The 18,811-nt window shown below is 40.1% G+C and overlaps 1 protein-coding gene across 3 annotated transcripts in view; it reads right to left on the reverse strand.

Moving 5' to 3' along the window:
• Nucleotides 1-8: 8 nt before the first annotated feature.
• The window catches only part of abca7 (ATP-binding cassette, sub-family A (ABC1), member 7), a 32,752-nt gene continuing 13,949 nt past the window's right edge, over nt 9-18,811 (reverse strand). For 2 of the 3 annotated variants that reach the window (XM_038715535.1, XM_038715536.1), the window contains 28 exons: nt 18,634-18,771; nt 18,016-18,257; nt 17,820-17,877; nt 17,474-17,676; nt 15,368-15,485; nt 14,649-14,794; nt 14,284-14,408; nt 13,961-14,068; nt 13,272-13,464; nt 12,896-12,990; nt 12,414-12,446; nt 12,224-12,329; nt 12,056-12,130; nt 11,658-11,827; nt 11,059-11,236; nt 10,437-10,552; nt 9,838-9,982; nt 8,743-8,866; nt 8,302-8,431; nt 7,647-7,773; nt 7,250-7,312; nt 6,578-6,684; nt 6,003-6,144; nt 5,739-5,873; nt 5,322-5,425; nt 5,010-5,102; nt 3,162-3,411; nt 449-1,984 (listed from right to left, as the gene is read on the reverse strand). In XM_038715535.1, coding sequence (XP_038571463.1) covers nt 1,502-1,984; nt 3,162-3,411; nt 5,010-5,102; nt 5,322-5,425; nt 5,739-5,873; nt 6,003-6,144; nt 6,578-6,684; nt 7,250-7,312; nt 7,647-7,773; nt 8,302-8,431; nt 8,743-8,866; nt 9,838-9,982; nt 10,437-10,552; nt 11,059-11,236; nt 11,658-11,827; nt 12,056-12,130; nt 12,224-12,329; nt 12,414-12,446; nt 12,896-12,990; nt 13,272-13,464; nt 13,961-14,068; nt 14,284-14,408; nt 14,649-14,794; nt 15,368-15,485; nt 17,474-17,676; nt 17,820-17,877; nt 18,016-18,257; nt 18,634-18,771 — 4,007 coding nt within the window. In that variant the 3' untranslated portion in view covers nt 449-1,501. Of the gene's footprint in view, nt 1,985-3,161; nt 3,412-5,009; nt 5,103-5,321; nt 5,426-5,738; nt 5,874-6,002; nt 6,145-6,577; nt 6,685-7,249; nt 7,313-7,646; nt 7,774-8,301; nt 8,432-8,742; nt 8,867-9,837; nt 9,983-10,436; nt 10,553-11,058; nt 11,237-11,657; nt 11,828-12,055; nt 12,131-12,223; nt 12,330-12,413; nt 12,447-12,895; nt 12,991-13,271; nt 13,465-13,960; nt 14,069-14,283; nt 14,409-14,648; nt 14,795-15,367; nt 15,486-17,473; nt 17,677-17,819; nt 17,878-18,015; nt 18,258-18,633; nt 18,772-18,811 lie in introns of all 3 variants that reach the window. The other variant, XR_005444069.1, reaches the window with a different exon arrangement.

Here is an 18,811-nt window from a genome sequence, read left to right on the forward strand (position 1 = left end):
AAATGTTACAGGAAAGGATATACTTTTATTTTCCTTCAAAACATTCACAACAGACATATACCTGCTTTTTTAAAATCTATGCTAGCATATCTCATAGTAGATGCATAAATTACTGTTCAAGTAGAACTTTTCAAGCATAATAAAAGTACATTCAGTAGTATAGACTTTCTTTCCAAAATGAGACATTTTAATCCAGCTTAATGTTTAGGTTTTGCGTTATTTTAGCTTTTTCAATACATCAAACCTCTTAAAACATTATATTGTAATGTAACAGTTTACATTTTAGAATGAAACCCGTCTGATGCTTTGTTTTGTCTCATGCCTATAGATACTAATCTTCTGATTATGTAACACTGCATCACAGTGCAGTAACAACCTGCTTTGAACATTCGATCTGCTGTGTCATCATGAAATAAATAAAAACAACCGTAGACCAAAGGCAATGTTGTTGTGTCTAGTGTTTACAGCTCAAACTGACTTTATTCATTCTTCGATTATTTGATCTTTGATCTATTATAATTTGTTTGAGTGTGATGTGTTTGGCATTATGCAGAAGATTTTGTAACAAAACAGCAGCTGAAACAGTGTAGAGGTGTGTGGACCTTTTCTATAGCTTTATATTGATATACGATAAATAAATACATTTTCCGGACCTTTCAAAGCTGTGTAGGAAGCCTGGATGTCGGATTCCTCTATAAGATGAAAAACAAAACATTGTTTAATTATTAAATAACCAAAATGACAGTAAATACCAGGCAGAAGTAAATATTGTTTTTTTCCTCATTATATGTAATACCTTTGTACAGTGATGAAGACAAATCACACAAAATAAAAAAGTTTTGACAGATAAAAGAGAATACAAACAGATACACTTGTAAAGTTCATCATTAAATATTTAAGAGGTATGTAACATCTTATTCTCCACATAAGAGGAAGCTGTATAATGTTCTGTAACAACCCTTAAATGCTTTCTGACATATAAAAGCATCTTAATTACATGTAACACATGTACTTCAGCTACTGTTTGAGAGTTTGCAGCATTTTCTTTTTTAAAGTGCTTTCTGCAAAATGAAGATGAGATTGGGAGGGATCTAAGGATTTAGCCCTGAGGAACACCACTGCTTGATTTTACATTGAGCTTTGCATAATATTCTTTCAGGATTAATAAACCATACGTTTGGAGTGATTAGATCAATACAGAAAGAGAAGACACAGTGTAAGATTTATGAACCCAAATAAAGGGTATAAAGCTTCAGATATGTTATAACGGTGAACAAGGCACCAAAGCCATAATAGGAAGCAGTAACTTTTGGTTCTTTCTTTAGACAAATTTACATCTAATGACTCTGTTTCAGTAACATTTTCAATGTCCATCTTTTACACTGTCATACTGAGGTCGTTGCCAACATTGAGCAACATTCAAATAAACTTACAGTGAATAATAAAAAGCATTGTTGGTCCTTTCAGCCTGCCTCCTCTGCTCTTGTTGCGTCAGTCCACGTCACAGTGCGCTGTCCTGTGTGTTGCTGTCGACCATAAATAGTGCAGATGGACTTTTACTGGAACTCTCTGCTCTGTGTTTGGACCCACTGGATTTACTGGATTCTCCCCGAACACCACCATTACTGCTGTTTGATCCACTGCTTACCCTCCGGCTCGCTTGATGCGTCTCCTCTGGCTGAGGTATTTGGGTCATTGCCGTGCTGCTGCTTTTTTCTCCATTAGCCTTGCCTTCTTTAGATTTGACCTTGCCAACTTTTGCCTTTTTTGGTTTACCCTCTTTCGGTTTGCCGTCAGATGATTTCGCATGGTGCTTTGGAGTCTTGCTTGGTTGAGGGGGCGTGACTGGTGGTTGTGGTTGGATGGTAGGAGGGTTAATCCTGCTGGCCAGTGCCTTCAGGTTGGTCGGTACTGTCATGTTGCCAATGACCACATCTGTGAGATCATCGTCATCAGTTTGCTCCTTGGCAAAGTTGACAAACACCTAGAAAAAATAACCGGCTTTAGTTAATTGATCTTTTAATTAATTTGTATTAGCCTGGTCAGCTATCAAGCTAATGACAGTCAGCAATCAATCATGTTCTTGGTCTTAAGGAGTTCATATTCTGCTTATTTCCCTTTCCCCTTTCCTTTATTGTTAAGTGTCAATTTGTTACAAATGAATAACTTCCCACACTGAAACGCTTGCTCCAGTCTATGTTGCAAAGCTGGTTCGGGAACATCTACAGCTGAACCAAAATTACTGCTTGTCAGGAGCCTCCCTACTCTACTTCTGATTGGATAGTAGTCCTTAACTAGGCAGTGCACATGTGCAACTCCCAACAAAGGTCAAATAGAAGTGAGATGCTTCACTTGGTAGCTAACACGGAGCGGTCAACACACAGGGTGAAAAGAGGTGCTGCAGCAATGAACAAAAGTAGTATATGGGGATTTTTTGAAAATTAAACCATGTAAACCTTTTCTGATACAACCCCTAAATAAAATTATGAACCTGAAAATGAGCATAATATGATCACTTTAACACATCTTAGCATTTATGCTAACTAATGTAACTAACTAACTAAACAGAAGCATGGAGATAGCATTAAAGATAGCATTGATGGCTGTTTTAGGTTTTCTTTTCTGTTACCTCATTAATACATTCAGTACTACTACCCCTACAACCACTAGCCCTACTCCTACTACTCCTAATAATAATTCTCACACATTGGAAGAAAAACTCTGCCCAAACCATGAAAATGTGGCTGGATTATTTAATTAATATCTTACATATCTCTTTCAAATTGATTAGGTTACAACTTGAATTTAGAAGACAAAGTACATTTTACACCTTTGGAATACGTCACATTCTCATAAAAATGTGAAAAAATTTGAGTGATTGATAATACAGTATATTTATCAGGTTGGGTTGGGGCGATGGGGTCCCTTTGTCTCGCACTCATCTTTTTTTGTTATTATTACAGAAAAGACAGTTAGCATTTGTTTCTTACCTGCTGGTGATTGTAAAGTCCTACTAGCTTTTGGTTTACTAATACTTGTTAAGCATTTGAATTTGTGCTTTTTCCTTCTTCCCTTTGAAACATTTTCAGTGAGCAAAGCCCAATGGGAAATAGCATTGCCTCCATAAAGGATATTCGAATCAGAAACATCATCGTCCTCACCTGGTCCAGGGTGGTCTGTGAAACAGAGAAGTCGATGATGCCCAGCTCCTCATAGTTGTTGGCCAGCACATCGAAGACACGAGCGAGGCAGCAGGCGTGCGAGGGCAGCTGGAACTGCAGCACGCTCTGGTGACGCTCCTTCAGCTCGATGCTGGGGAAGGAGCTCTTCATATAGGCACTGATGGGGCACGAGTCCGGATTGGATTTAGTGTCCACCAGACGGAGGATGATGGTGTAGCCATCACCAAACCTGGAAGGTGGAAGACGGAAGACGGAAAGAAACAACTGATCAGGATTTTATATGTACTGTTACATCAATACAGTTTATTGGAATTTGATTCAGTGCAGCTCTAAAAAAAACAAGAACAAAAAGTTTCTTACAAAAGGTTGACAAGATCAGAACTTCAGGATGTCAACCATACATCACGCAGCTGCACAGTGAAGCCCATTAATGTTGCTGCTATTACTTTTAAATTGCCTGACTGCATGCCTGCCTCATGGTGTGTGTTGTTCCTTAGGTGCACTGTAGAGTAATAGAAGCAGTCTACTGTGTTCAGCTTACACAGGACTACTTTGTGTTCATGTAATATACAGTCAATAATCAATAATTCTACAGCTTCAATTCTCCTTGCAGTGATTTAATTTATTTAAATACTTATTTCCACATGTTGACAAACTGAATTTTTTACTCTGGGATCATTTAAATATTTTATTCACATAGCAGTGTGGACCATATTTCATTACAAAATGAGCATTGGGCCATTTCACTGAACTGCAAGGTCTCAAAATGTTTTGGGGTATGGGCATGTGGAGAAAAAAATAAAAATAAAAAAATCACACAGTCATCGCAGTGTACTCTAATTTTATGTTGTGATAATGATGTATTTTATCATCATCATCACATTTTCTGGAAAATCAATTGACAAAATATTTATGGATAAAATAACCAGACAGGAATGTCTGTGTCTGACAAATCCTGCTAGTTCAATACCAGTTAATTTGTGTACTTCTTCACACTGATCAAAAGTCATATAAAAATCCAATATTAGCATAAAACAATCCTGCTCCCTCTTATTTAAGTGATACTATCATATAAATGGTAAGAAAAGGAAAAATCTCTGATAGTTGACAAATTTCTTACAGTATGTATTATATATTATACTAAATGATCTTATATCTTTACTATTTAATATTATATGACTTTTACTCGGTTGAACTCATAAATCGTGAGCAAAGACAGTAAAAAAATGGACTGTTTGGCTTTGAACAGGGGATCCACATGAGCCATCATCCTGTGTATTATTTAATATAGTTTCAATGGCATTGATGACGACATAATGATGTGTAAATTGAGCTAAACTCTGTTGAGATAAACAGTGCACGTGTCCTTGAGTACCCTCTTTGATGATTTCCCTAACTAAGAACTTTTCAGACGCTGACCACAGCAGTGACTTCATGCCTGTAAACCTGCCTCAATGAACAAACTCCCCAGAAATATCAGCACACAGAGGGTCCTTCACAGATCACTTCACCTCCGTGTGGACAATAAATATCTCAAATCAGGAGGCACATCGGGGTGTGACAATACATTTAGTTAACGAGATGATACACAATATTGTGTTCATCAGAATGAATGAATTAAAAGTGGCGGGGGGCATCTTCTATGCTTATTTCACCCTCTGTCATGCGGATTTTGCGAGAGATTCACCTTGACGAGAAATCTAGTCTTGATCTAAATATCACAAGATCTCGTCCCACCGCTACTCATTTACTGATTTATAAATTGTGTTTGTACTGTTGAGGTTAGACAGAATAAGTAAAAATTAGGTAAGACAGTAGTGTTTTTACCTGTTCTTCAGGTGTTGTACAGATCCGAGACACTGGAATCTGCCGTTGACCATGATGGCCATTCTGGTGCAGAGAGCTTCACATTCCTCCATACTGATCATACAGACACATGATAAACTCATTAACATATACACTATAAATATAAGGAAATTCTTGGGGTCATCCTAGTGTGTCTCAGCTACAACAGCCATGTACTAATATATATATATATATATATATATATATATATATACACACACACACACACACACACACTAACAATACTAAACGTATAATATATATAACAATAATTTAGTGTACATCTCCTCCTACCTGTGGGACGTGAGAACTACAGCTCTTCCCTCTTTCGTGACACTGAGGATGCAGTTCCACAAAAATCTTTTGGCTTTTGGGTCCATGCCAGTGGTCGGCTCATCCTAACAACAATGAAAGAAATCAAAGCGTCAAGGAAACAAATGTGTAAGTCAGAAATACTAGCACATTATAGCAACATAACTGGACACACTGTAGGCAAGAATTAAAACAGATATTACTGTTACTAACTAACCAGATCTAGGGGCAAAAAAATATATTTTTTATATGTAATGTCTTAAGTGTTTGTTTTTGATCTAAGCTGGTTATATGCAATATGTAGAGATATTAATACTGATTAGTACTGATTGTTGTTTTCTACAGTGAAGGGAAATGTTAAATGTTAGGTGACAGTAATGTTACTGTCACTACTCTCACCAGAAATATAACAGGCGGAGCCCCGATGAGGGAGATGGCAGTCGAGAGTTTTCTCTTGTTACCTCCGCTGTAGCCTCCAGCCTCCCGCTCGGCGTACTGGGTCAGTCCCAGCTTCTTCACCCCCCATTGCGCCACCTACAGGACAGCAGAGAAGGCACATTACTTTATAATCCTGCACAGTGCAGCTAAATAAACCTGTCACTTCACATCAATTTGATTCAGATATCACTTAATTTCAGACATAAAACTGCCCCTTTGCGTTACCTTGGAGACAGACTCCTCTGGTACTCCCCGCAGGCGGGCGTACAGCTCCAGATGTTCCCGACCAGTCAGCAAATCGCTGATGGCGTCAAACTGTGGACAGTAACCCATCAGCTGGTGGACTCGTTCCATCTCTGTCCGCACACTGAGAAACACAGAAACACATGACTACCAATACTAATACTGCTGCTATTAGTAGTACTAATACTACTGTTATTGAACAACTGCTAAATCTACTTCGACTAGTACTACCACTAGTACTACTGCTTTTGCCATTACTATATCTGCAACTATTACTACTCCAATTAATGGTTCTTCTACTACGGCTACTACTTCTAAAACTGGTACTCTTTCTGCTACTAATTTTGACTACTACTGATTCTATTACTACCGCTAATTCGCCTATGACGACAACTACTGCTTTTGTTGCTTATTTCAAAGCTTAGGGATGTAAGTGATATTTAACACACACACATCCACATTCCTGTCCTCTTATACCCAGAACAGATTCTCACCCAAAAATCTCAAAGGGACACTTAGAAGAACAAGGCCTTTTTAAAAGTTGAGAAAGTGTATACCTGTGGTGATTAAGGAAAGCCTCCCCATAGGTGATGGACGTGTCTCCGGTCAGCATGCGAAAGGTAGAGGTCTTTCCTGCTCCGTTCACCCCCAGTAAGCCAAAACACTGCAGGACACATATACCACAACATCAAGTTACAAATGCATATATACATGCAACAGCTGTAGTCAGCAGCTGGGACCATTCCCCTGAGAAGTTATTTAGTCAAAACGTAGCTATAATATATCTCTTTCACTCTACAATAGCAGCAGCAGAAAACACTGTAGTAGCAGCAGTAATTGTGGTTGCAGCTGTAGAAGCAGCTCTAGCAGAAGTAGCCTTGCAGGAGCAATATTAGCAGAAGAAGTGTTTTTAGAAACAGCAAAAACAGTATTTTTCACAGCTACATTAATAGTAGCATTAACAGGAGCTGTAGTGGCAATACTAACACTAGTAGCAGCAGTAGTAGTTTCAGCAGCAGCAGTGATAAAATAATGACTGGGATATTATCCAAAATGGAGAAAACAGCAATTCATCAATGAAACAGATGATTAACAATGATTTCTGATAATGACTGTATCTACAGATATATACATGGCAGACAGACAGTGTTGATTAGGACAAGTCTGACAAAATCTTTCTGTTGTGCTCTAATGTAATGAGTGCTGCTTTTAGTGCGTAAATCTCTCACTTCGCCACGGGGAATCCCGAGGCAGAGACGATCCACCGCCGGCTTCCTGCCCACTTTATAAATCTGCAAAACAAACAGTACACAAAGATGCAGTCATAGCAAGAAGTCTGTCAGCGTGGGATCAGAACGAAATGTTTATCAAAGACTGCGCTCGCCTGGGATTGAACGTGCTAAGTGTATGTGTGGGTGTAAGAAGGTGCTGTGACAATTTACTCATCCGATTTCAGTTCTGACTGTAATTCTAACAAAAATACTCATATAAGTAGTTTGAATGTTTTGTGTGGGTTATTTTTTCAATAAAAGCTGGATGTTTACTGAATTCAGATTTGCTGCCATTCAGCCCCAAGAGTGTACAACAGTTTGAGTTTGACTTCTGAGGTGTGTATGGCGGCTGTACCTTGCTCAGGTCTATCATGGTGAGGATGTCTGACTGGGCTTTGCCACTTATGACTCTCTCTCTCTCCCTGGCTATGTCCTCATCCTCTGGACCGAGAGGAGGCATCTCAGGCTTGACCCACCACGGCCTTAACGGAGAGAGATGAAACAAAGATCACCCTGTATCATTTAGGTTTTCTACTGTAGAGCAGTGAAACTATAAAAGTTATCCGTCTCATGTGTCTACGCAGAAGACATTAATTGGTTTCACATATTTATTTATTTTAATCTTATTTAGGTGCATATGCAGCTCTGCTCCAACCAACAGCTCTGTCTGCATTTTATTAAAATGACAATACCTGTAAAATTATTTTGGACATTGTTTTACTTTTTTATTCGCACGGACACAGACAGACAGACAGACAGACAGACAGACAGACAGACAGACAGACACACACACACACACACACGTGTAACAGTACATGAGCTTAAACTCTGGCAGCATTCAAGGAAGAATGGAAGAACCATAACTAATGAAGTCAAAGGTTAAAGCTTCTGTGCAAAAACAATACAATGATCATAATCATCATCTGAGGTGTGGTATAGAACTACTGGGATGAAAAATAGAAAATACAGTGAGGGTCTCCTGTCAACTGAGGGAGTTGTTTTAAATTTACCTGAAGCGAATGAAGAACTTATACTGCAGTAGTATGGTGAAGATAAAGAAAATAACACCTTCAGCTGCCATCGCAAACAGGTTCTTCCCTACAAAGTCCCACTGAAGAGGGTCTAGAGTCTGCTTTGTACCTGGAGGAGGAGGAGCCACACGCAAAGACACTCTTTACATACATATTCTTGATATACATTTGGTTATGTGTGTTTGCTGCAGTCTAACATGAAGTTCAAGTGTTTAGGTATGCATGCAATAATGCTACATAGGTTGGTAAACATGTATCTCCCTCATCTAACAACACACTACACAATTAACTGTATATTATATATACTTCACCACAACAATGAGCAGCAAGCAGCAAAAGTGGAGAAGTTTAGAGGTTCTTGGGGTAAAATAAGTTTTAGCAGATATCTTCTTTTTAGAGGCGGATATATTGTACAGGTACCCAGTCTCTGGAAGGCGTCCACCATGGCCTGGTTTTTGGCCATGTCGATGAGTCCTCGTCCCAGGCAGAAGTGAGGGAAGATGAGAAACACCTTCTTCAGGATCCTGTTCACCTCGTTCAGATGCTGGAAAGAACAAATCACCAAGAAATTGTGGGCTAGTAAAGGAGCACTAAATTAAAATGTGTCTTTTTGTTGTGTTACACAGAATAACTCAGCGATTACTCCTCAATATATCAAGACTTCTGGAATGGTTCGTTCTTTGATTACCGCTCACCGCTCAGTTTGTCACTAAACAACTGGAACAGGAACGCCTCAGAAGTTGCCTAAGCATCCCCTGGTTTTTAAGATTTCTTCAGTATGAAATGAATTCAGTGATAGTTGTCAGTACATCCAATGGTACACAGCAAACATGAACCGTTATTAGTAAAATCGTCGAGCTGTATATTAACGAATCATACACAGTTTAAAAGGTTTGAGTAATTTTTGTTAAGCCTCTCCATACTGTTTCGACCTGACCTTCATTTTATTTGTGAGATGGATGATTTTAGAAAGTTGTGTGGCGCTGCAGAGAGCCTCCAGCTGCAGTAACACATGGATTAGGCTATGTGTAAAATCAGGAGCATTGGACTTCATCCAGCCAGAGGGAACAACCACTGACCGTCCAGTGCGCCGGTTCCCGACGCAGACCACAGCTGTTGCAAACAACAGGCGCACGTGTAGAGCAGCCAGTTAGTTTGAAAACCAGTAGGGATACCACACTGGTTATAGATAGAACAAAATGCAGCTGCTTTGTTTTTCCGATTGGGTTTTGAAACAAAATAATCAAAGAATGAACCATACACGGACTTCATGGCTTTCCCACCTCACTACTTCCACAATAAATCTGTAAATTTCCCAAACCTTTCAAGTTAAGGGCCCAGTGTGACTGAATTCAAGCTCTCACTGAAGAAGGCAGTGTTGCTGTCATGTATAATTGTATAGCTGTTGTGTAGTTTACTGTTTATGCATATCTGGGCCTCATGTCTTATTATTATGTAGCCAATAAATAAGGACTCCTCCTTTCTGCTGCCTGTGCAGACTGGTGCCGTTTGTACCTCGTCAACAAACAGCTCCAGGACGAAAGTGGCAATGCTGCCGTTGATTCCGATGAAGAGGTTGATGGAGGTCAGAACTACATAGGCTGTGCTGGGGACGCTGAACACAAAGGATGCTGGGTACATCAGAGGGGTGATGGACCACCTGAAAAGGATGATTAGGTTAGCTAGGCAGACACATTACTTTTGGTGCAAACCATGATCCAACTGGGGAAATAGAGACTTTTTTTGTGCATCATAACAGTAAATTGAAGTAATATGGAAGCCCTTTAAACCTTTATTTTTGGCTTGGGGTTCATTCAGTTCCATAATAAAAATCGTCCTGTGTCTGATGAGATCAATTGAATTTGCCTTTGTGGTTAGGTAGGGAGCAAAAAGATGAATAAAGCAAGAAAGGTCAAAATCAAGTTTCAAGCTAATGATGTCTCAAGTACACAAGATAGTCCTGGGCTGTGAAATGAATCCCAATCAAGTTCAAGACACTGGTAAGAATTATCTTTGTTGAATGAACGAGACAATTAGATTACAATATTCATGATGAATGACTTTCGATGTGCAACACCATGGACAGCAAGTCAGTGGAGTCTGCCTTAACGTACCCATACAGCAGGAGCAGCAGAACGAGAGCAGGCAGGTTGGTTTCTGAAACGTATGACTGCTGCTGGAAACAGATGAAGATCAGTACCACCATGGCGGCTGGGACGATGTAGTTCAACTGCCGAGATGACAACACCAAACTTTAGAAAAACATTAAGTCTTTCTAAGATGATGTTGCAAGTAATAGAAAACCAACTCAGCCTGACGTGTGGCAGGAAATTGTTAGCTGGAATTTCAATTAGATTATCTTAAAGTACATTAGGTAATATTAGATTACATTTCCAGAACTACTATTTTCACAGTGATATGAATATAATGTAGGTGGAAAGGTCATGCTGTGTTGAAGAAGCAACTCGTAAACTGTGGCTATTGTCAACCTCAACCAGCAAAGTGTAGGAATTACAATTCTCATCTTTTCCAGTTCAAGTGTTGGCGTCCCTTCTGCTGCAACACTATAAATTGTACCTAATTCCCTTTAATGAAAAAAATCCCACCAAATATGATCAGAAATTATTTTACATATTTGTGTGTGAGCGAATATTTTGTACACTTTCGATTTGAGATTGTTGTCACATTGTGAAAACCTCTACCTCTCTCTAGTGTGGCACTTGATAGAGTACTGACCATGTCCCAGGTGAAGTTGGCCAGCCAGTAGAGGATCGGTTTGACCCCACTGACAAACTGAAGGTGTTTGGCTTTGCTGACTCGCTCCTCAATCAGAAAAAGGACGAAACTGGCCGGCACAAAGGACATGGCAAAGATCACACAGATGGAGACAAGAACATCGACGGATGTGGTCATCCTGAAAGAGAAGCAGGGGAAAAACACAAGTCAGGTACAGAAAAACATACAGTACAAAACATGCATAGCAGACCTATGAATTTTAGAACTCACAATTTGTCCTGTTTTTTCCATTTCTAATATTCATTTATAACATTTTCCTTTTCTGTGTAACTTGTTCACTGTGGTTTCTGTAAAAACAAAAACTGTTTTCTTGTTTTGTTTTTGAACATTTAAGCTTCACATTACTGCTGATGAAGACATCATTTTGATGTACAGTAACTCTGTATAGATTTTTCTACCTTCCAGGCAGCCATTGGTTCAATTCATGTACGTATAAGTTGGATCAAAATCCAAACAGAATGAATTTACCTCTTGGGGATATAATAAGCACAAGAAACCAAATCTACTAGCATCAACCTAAAAAGCAGCAGTGAACTAACATGGCCATTTCAGTGAGTTGTTCCTTGGTGAGGTTGAGCGGATGGTTGTAGGCAGTGATGCCGTGTTTTCTCCTCTCTGGACCTGGTGGCAGACTCGCTCTCAGCAGGCCGTTGTTCATCACGTTGACAAATGACACCATGGCATGCCATCCTTTGTTATTGTACCACACCTGAGTACAGCAAAGAGAGAAACATTTTTCAATATAAAACCTATTTGGAAACTGCTTGGACGAACAGTCACACTTGGCAAGTTGTTGACAGAAAAAAGATCCCACAAACAGCTATATGGAGCCAGACACACAAAACAAATCACTTAATAATTGTTTTTTGTGTGTGTGTATATGTGTCTAGTAATATATGTCGTAAATGGTTTAAAATGTTGGAAAAGACGCATTTACCTTGACATTGTTTTGACTGCTCAGTCCTCTTAGAAATTCTGGCAGTCTGTTTAACAGATGATCCAGTGAACTGTTCTGTGATGAATCAAAGAGCATCAGAAAAGAAATTAACTACCATTCAGAAAAAACAGCTGTTTCAGTTAAAAACACCTGAAACTTCCTTTATACCTGTGGAACTCGATAACGAGTCCTGATTGCCACAACCGAGTCTTGGACATGGTGGACCTGAGATAAAGTCTGGGTGGCACGGCCTCCAAGGGAGAAGCCTCCGTATCTGCAACACAGAAATTAAACTTTGAATAATTTTTGGAAATCAACAATGTATGATAAAAGATGATGTTTTAGACCAGCAGCTCACCTGAATTCATTCACCCACTTCTTGGTTTTTAGGCTGTTAATGACACAGAGGGAAAAGAGTGAATGTGTGAGAAATATTAATATAAAATTGGGTCTCTGGCATGCACACAAAAGCTCTGAAACCGGTGAATGGCAGGCGAGCAGACAGAAAAGGGTCAACAAGACTCAGTTTAGTTGGAAATGTACAGTGTTAGTTACAGTGACTAATGAATGGAGACTACAGCTCTGCAGCTTCGCAAGATTAAAGCCCCCCCGCGCGCGCTCGTAGTCAGTGCACAAAAACACAGTACATGATTCGACTATCACTTGACTATAGCAAGACTTGACAATTCTGTTTCGACTGTAAATCCTTTGACGGGGACAGCACTAATCCTTAGTAATCTTCATCAAAACCAAAAACCTAAACTAGTAGGTAAAAGTCAACACAATTTAATGGAATACCAAATAGTAATGCACGTTATTGTGTTTTGTTTAATGCAGTACCTTTTTTTGAGGATCTGAGAGTAGGTTTTTACCAGGTAATCAGTGATGTTATAACTTGTCAGATTTTGGAGGACGTCTCCAGTTGGCCTCTTGATCTAAAAGATGACAAATAAAAAAAATTTGAAGAGCCAGATGTAGACATATGTATATATCACCATATGATACAATGCACAAGCAAATATTTCATGAAAATGTACCAGAAAATATTAGCCTTAGCTCAATTACTTTTACTTCCATTTTAAAAGAACAGAAATCAAAATAATTTCATTTTAGCATATGAAAGAGCACTGGTTCAGCTCTGTCGTCTATACCGGATGCAGATCATTCGTTAGAACATTCAACACTGCATTTTGCAAATAAATCAGTCCTCACTGACCTGTGGAGGCGGCAGTCCACCAGCACCCTGCGGGCAGTCGGGGAGCATCCGGCGGACGTCCTCTGTGCTACACCGACAGTCAGGAGACGGTCCATCTCGGCTCCAGTTGCCTCTGCTGAACATTTGCCAGGTGGAGTAGGAGACCTGTGGCCGCATGAAAAGGCCACCCCGAGCGCCTTCACACTGAGGACTCCTGCAGGGAGAACAGGGAGGGAATGTGGAATCAAGGTTTGTGGTTTAAGTTTTGAAACGTTTCCTGAATGTTTTTTAATAAAATAAAGAGCATTAAACTACTACAAAAAAATTTAAAAGGGATACAGAGGTCCCTAAAGACATTTGTGTTTCGAGATAAAGCTTAAAACTTATGTTGCAATATCCCTTAAGTGCCAGTAGAGGTCATAGATTACTTAAAACCCCCAATGAAAAGACTACACTTTGTACTTTTACACTAAGCAGTAATCCCTGTGTAAGTAAAGTATAATGAACATTTTCATAATGCATGTCTTTAATCATTAAACAGCCTATTTTATCTCCCATTTGTAGTAAATTTTATAAGTTATTTTTTTGCACTATGTTGAAGATCCTGATGTCTCAGAACCAGAATGTGAACCTTTATCACAGTTCCTTTCAGTTCCTGGTTCTTCTGATGCTGCACAGACAAATTATTGTATTCATAATTTACGTCTTACGTTCTGTTGTCTTCTTCCTCTTTGTCCATGCACTTGGTACCAAACCCTGGCAGGTCCAACAGAGCTTCCAGCAGGTTCTCCATGGCCGGGTTCCCAGGTGCGTCGTTGCTGTAAATAGTAAACCAGAGGTGAAGAAGCTCGTCAAATAACATTTACAAGCATCAAGTGAAGAAAACGACCAGTTTTTTCACAGAATAAAACCTTCAGTTAGTAGCTGGTTAACTCTGACCAAAAGGACCAAACTAATTCACTGCAGAAGAAACTGATTTAAAACCTTTTCTGTGCTGACTAACGCAATGATGAATACTTTGTTGCAGGCCTACCTGAAGAAGGTGTACTGTTCTCCGTACATCCAGGGCTGAAGCTGCAGGGCGGGATACTTCCCAAATGGAGGCACGATGAGGCTGAAGAGCAAAGCGACAAGCACGAACACAGCAGGCAGGACAATCTGAAGCACAAATAAACCTTCAGATGAAATACTTCTCAATACAAACTTACAGAGAGAATGTCTCATTCTCATTAGTGACTAACAGCTAATTCCCCATAGAAACACCATAAAATAAGTAGTTGACTATCTCTTACTAACTGATGAAGAAGGGACAGAGGTTGTGTTCATTATGGAAGCCATAAACCCTGTGATGATGGATGGTGAATCTAGCTAACAGCTGCTGCTGAGGTTTTTCATCACCTGAGCGAAGAAGCCCCTGCGGCTCCTTCGAGCATAAAGCCAGCGTTTGGTGAAGAGGGCCCTCAGCTGCTGCCAGGTCAGCCACCAGCCGGTCAGGGGGATCCCACCTCGGCCATCTCCGCTCAGCGGGTCTGTCTCCTGAGGTTCTGCAAGCAGGAAAAACACACTAGGCTGAAAAATACATAGACTTCTGTCGGTGCTGTCCACCTTTTATAGGATGGAGACACTTGTCAGATCAGGGCCACAGAGTTCTAAGAGTAGAAACACAACATGACAAATGATATGACATGAATAACTGACTACATCTAAAGGCAGTCATGTAGCTTCTACATGGTCTTGCTGTTTTTTCAGAGTTCTTGGGAGAAACACTGAGTGCGTGTAAAATTTGGAATTGAAAGATAATGAAAACAAGCTAATTCAGTACAAACAATTTGGTCTAAGCTTTCAATGAACCCAAACTCAGTTAAATTCCTCTTATTTGTCAACTCTTCAATAAATGCTGTGTATCAAATCTGGGGGGAAAGACACTTTCTTTTTCGATCTAATTAGGATTTTCAGTGAGGAATAATCTGAAGGTACCTTGCTTACGGAGCCTTTTCCTTCCTGGCAGCATTATGAAAACAAACAGTCACAGTTGGAAGATGAAATAGCAGATGGACTGTACATGGAAAACACTGTGTGGTATGGACACAAATCTTTGTGTCTGTGAATGTGCACACCTGTCTCTGGTTCTTCAGCGTGTTGTCTCTCAGCTGATGGCTGGCGCCTGTGGGGAGATTCAGCCTGCTGCTCTGGTTCAGCATCTACGTTGGTTTCCTCTGCCACTTGTAAAAAAATCTGGAAATGAACAGAAAGGTTGTTGTAAAAGATTAAACGCCTCCTTACAAACACAAAAGTTGCTCTCTAAAGTGTGAAAAGAACAATTCACTTTCTGTGGAGAAAGTGGAGAATTTGAGTTCTGATGACTGGGTAAATCTATAAGGTCTCTCTGGATACATGATACTTATGAAAAATCTCACCTACTGCAGCTTTAAGTTCAAACTCAGGCAATTCTTTCAACCTTCAAGCCCTCACAGCTGAAGCATTAGACAGCAGGTGGCAGCGGTCAGAGGGGCAGAGAGTGAGTGGCTTATTCATACTGAGTAAATTTATCCAACGCCATAAGTCTGCTATCAGGGGTAATCTGACGCTAACATTAAACCCATTAAGACCATGGCTGCTCCACAAATATCCAGCCCTCCTGATACGACCTGGTTCAGCTCCTGTAGATCACGCTGGTGGGACGACTAATGCCTCACTAATGTGAGATGGTGATTCTACACACTCTAAAATACACATAAAACTGGCTAAGGATAGTAGGAAAGAGCTTCAGGAACATGCAGGCTGCGTTGTTGTGTGCCTTATATCAAGTTTAAGTCGGACAAAAGACACCTACAGTTGGTGTTCATTCTTTAGCTAGCAGCAAATGTTACTGGCTGAGTTTAATAGCAGTTTAACTGACACTGTACCATCCACCATTTTGTCAGTTAAGTGACCAAAATATTGATCATCTTTAATCTAATCCCCAAAGTACCTTATTGGAGCGTTATCTAAAGGTATTGTTTTTATTATAGCTGTTTTATAATTGTTGATATTTATAAAACATTTCTGTGATTTTTGTGGTTTACTGCTTACCAAGCTGTCTACTATTACTAGCTGTCTGAGGCTAATGTGTTGCTAATATGGGGTGGTGATGGTACAGTGGACATGACACACCTTTGTTGTGGGCGACCATGGTTTGATTCCCACTGCGACACATCTACCAATGTGTCCCTGATCAAGACGCTGAACCCCTAGCTGCTCCTGAGGTGTGCATATATGTATGCATGTATGGCAACTGTAAATAGCTTTGGATTTAAATGTCAGCTAAATGAATGTAATGTAATACAACATTCTAAGTAACTGTTGGGCTAATTGTTTAATTTTCTATTTACTCTTTTTTACTTTTTCTTGGACTCAATATGACTTGATTAATTACTGTGTTGTGCTTCCTACATAATTAAAGCTGGAGTGTGGGACTTTTACATATAAGTGAACGTCTGTTACATTCCAGCCCTGGCCAAACGAGTTCATGCATTGCTGATCAATCCAGGTAAATCTCTCAGTATATGTACATGTAGAGAGCTCCATGATCTGCCATTGCTGCACGAAAAAAAACAAAAAAGGTGCACTGGTCCACTTACTGAGAAGTGTTTATTTTGTTTATTATGACTGTATAGTTTGTGTTAATATACTTTGGCAAAATTGTATTGTATGCAGCCATGCCAAATGCAGATGATGCAACTTTGTCTCTTTATGCCTCTGGACCAACCATAGCGACAGAGTAAGCTAAGGCAACTGGGAATATGTTGCCTAAATAACCTAGGAAGTGTCCAAGAAAAGTTTCTGTTGCACAGTCTTTGTATAATTATTCTCACTGCTAGAAGGGCAGACAAACCTTCCTTGTTATTCTACTAATTCTTTTTTTATTTATTTATTTATTTTTAACAATACCCTATGTCTGACTGTTATTTATGGTTTGTCATGTTTTTGTGATTTGTAATCACCATCATTAAATTTGTTAAGTAATTTCCCCTTTTCATAGTTTCACAATTGCTTTCAGTAAAAACAAAGTTTACAACATGTCTTATTTAAGTGTGTTTAGTTACCTGCATGGCTGTGGACCTCTCAAAGTGACAAGTTTATGAAATTAACCGCTGGCTTGCAAGTTTAGGGCTTTGAAGGTTTCTGAAATGTGGATCAAGTGACTTATTTTTGTATCCATCAAAACAAAGTAAATGTTTCACCTCCTCCAGTGTGCTGTCTGATAGGCCGTAGCTGCTGATGCCTAGCTCAGTCAGCCTCTGATCCAGCTCAGACAGGAAGACGCCCAGGCTGCTGTCCTTAGCAGCCATCTGTGGCAGGTTGACCACCGCTTCGCGCCGTGACTCCTCCACCAGCCTTGCACCTGGGATGTGGTGCTGTGCCAGAGAGAGCAACGCCGCCAGGTCTGCCGTGAAGACAATGATCATGCAGTAAGATCTTTCTGCTGTAATCATCAACACTAAATTGGTGGTTGTAGAAATTGTAAATGCACCCAACGCTGAACCACCTCAGCTTACTGTAGAGGCCAAGCAGCAGTTAAACACTCACATGAGCTGCTCGCCTCACTTCCCAGCCCGGTGTCTTCACTCATGGATGACTCGCTGTCCTGAAACACATAGATGAGTTGTTGGGTGTTGGTTGGTGCATAACAACGTGAATGTGAAGTATTAGTATTGTAAAAAATATATGAGCATAAGCATGCACACATAACATTTTTTGGATAAAAAAAAAAAAAAAAACAGACCTTGAAAGGAGGTAGCTTGTTGGTGCTGATGCTGGTACTGGTGCAGATACTCGTGCTGCTGGGAGTATTGGTGTCCAGTCCGTCCCGCTTCACCACAGTGAGGTAGTAGCCAGATCCAAGGTGGGATTTCAGGAAGAGCGGTGAGCCACAGCAGCACAGCTTTCCCTGAGAGATGATGGCAATCCGGTCAGCTAGCAGCTCCGCCTCGTCCATGTAGTGGGTGGACAGGATGATCGTCCGGTCTGATGGAGAAAGACAACATAGAAGCATATTAACTATTTATTTTACATTTCTGTATATTTTGTAGGTCTCATGTAGTTCTTGGATCAGGTTTAGGTGAGGTTCTTTTGATCCAGTCACTAGATAACAGCTAGTGTCTCCCAAAGGAAAAGCATACCCAGGTTGAGGGTAACTATACACTACACTAGTTTTTCAGCATTTTCTTAAGCCCACTCTTGTGTAATTATGCAATATTTAATTTCAAGTAAAGACAAATAAGGCTACAAGGCTGTCACTCTAAAACAGCATTGTTGGTTTGGCAGTTCAGGCTGACCTGCCTTTCCATTTACAGCAATAAATTTGTGGTTCCACAGTTCCACAGAACCCCTTTTCCTGCACCTTTGCGATATTTGAGCAGCAGATCCCAGATCCCTCTGCGGGAGTAAGGATCAACCCCAGCTGTAGGTTCATCCAGAACAACCACCTTAGAGCCTCCAACAAACGCTATGGCCACAGACAGCTTCCTCTGCATGCCACCTGACAGAGAGACAGAGTGTTTTCATTTTGGAACAGAAAA

Source organism: Micropterus salmoides, unplaced genomic scaffold (genome assembly GCF_014851395.1).
Source record: "Micropterus salmoides isolate LMB-PRFRI ecotype aquatic unplaced genomic scaffold, ASM1485139v1 Ms_hic_scaffold_13, whole genome shotgun sequence".
Taxonomy (NCBI): Eukaryota; Metazoa; Chordata; class Actinopteri; order Centrarchiformes; family Centrarchidae; genus Micropterus; species Micropterus salmoides.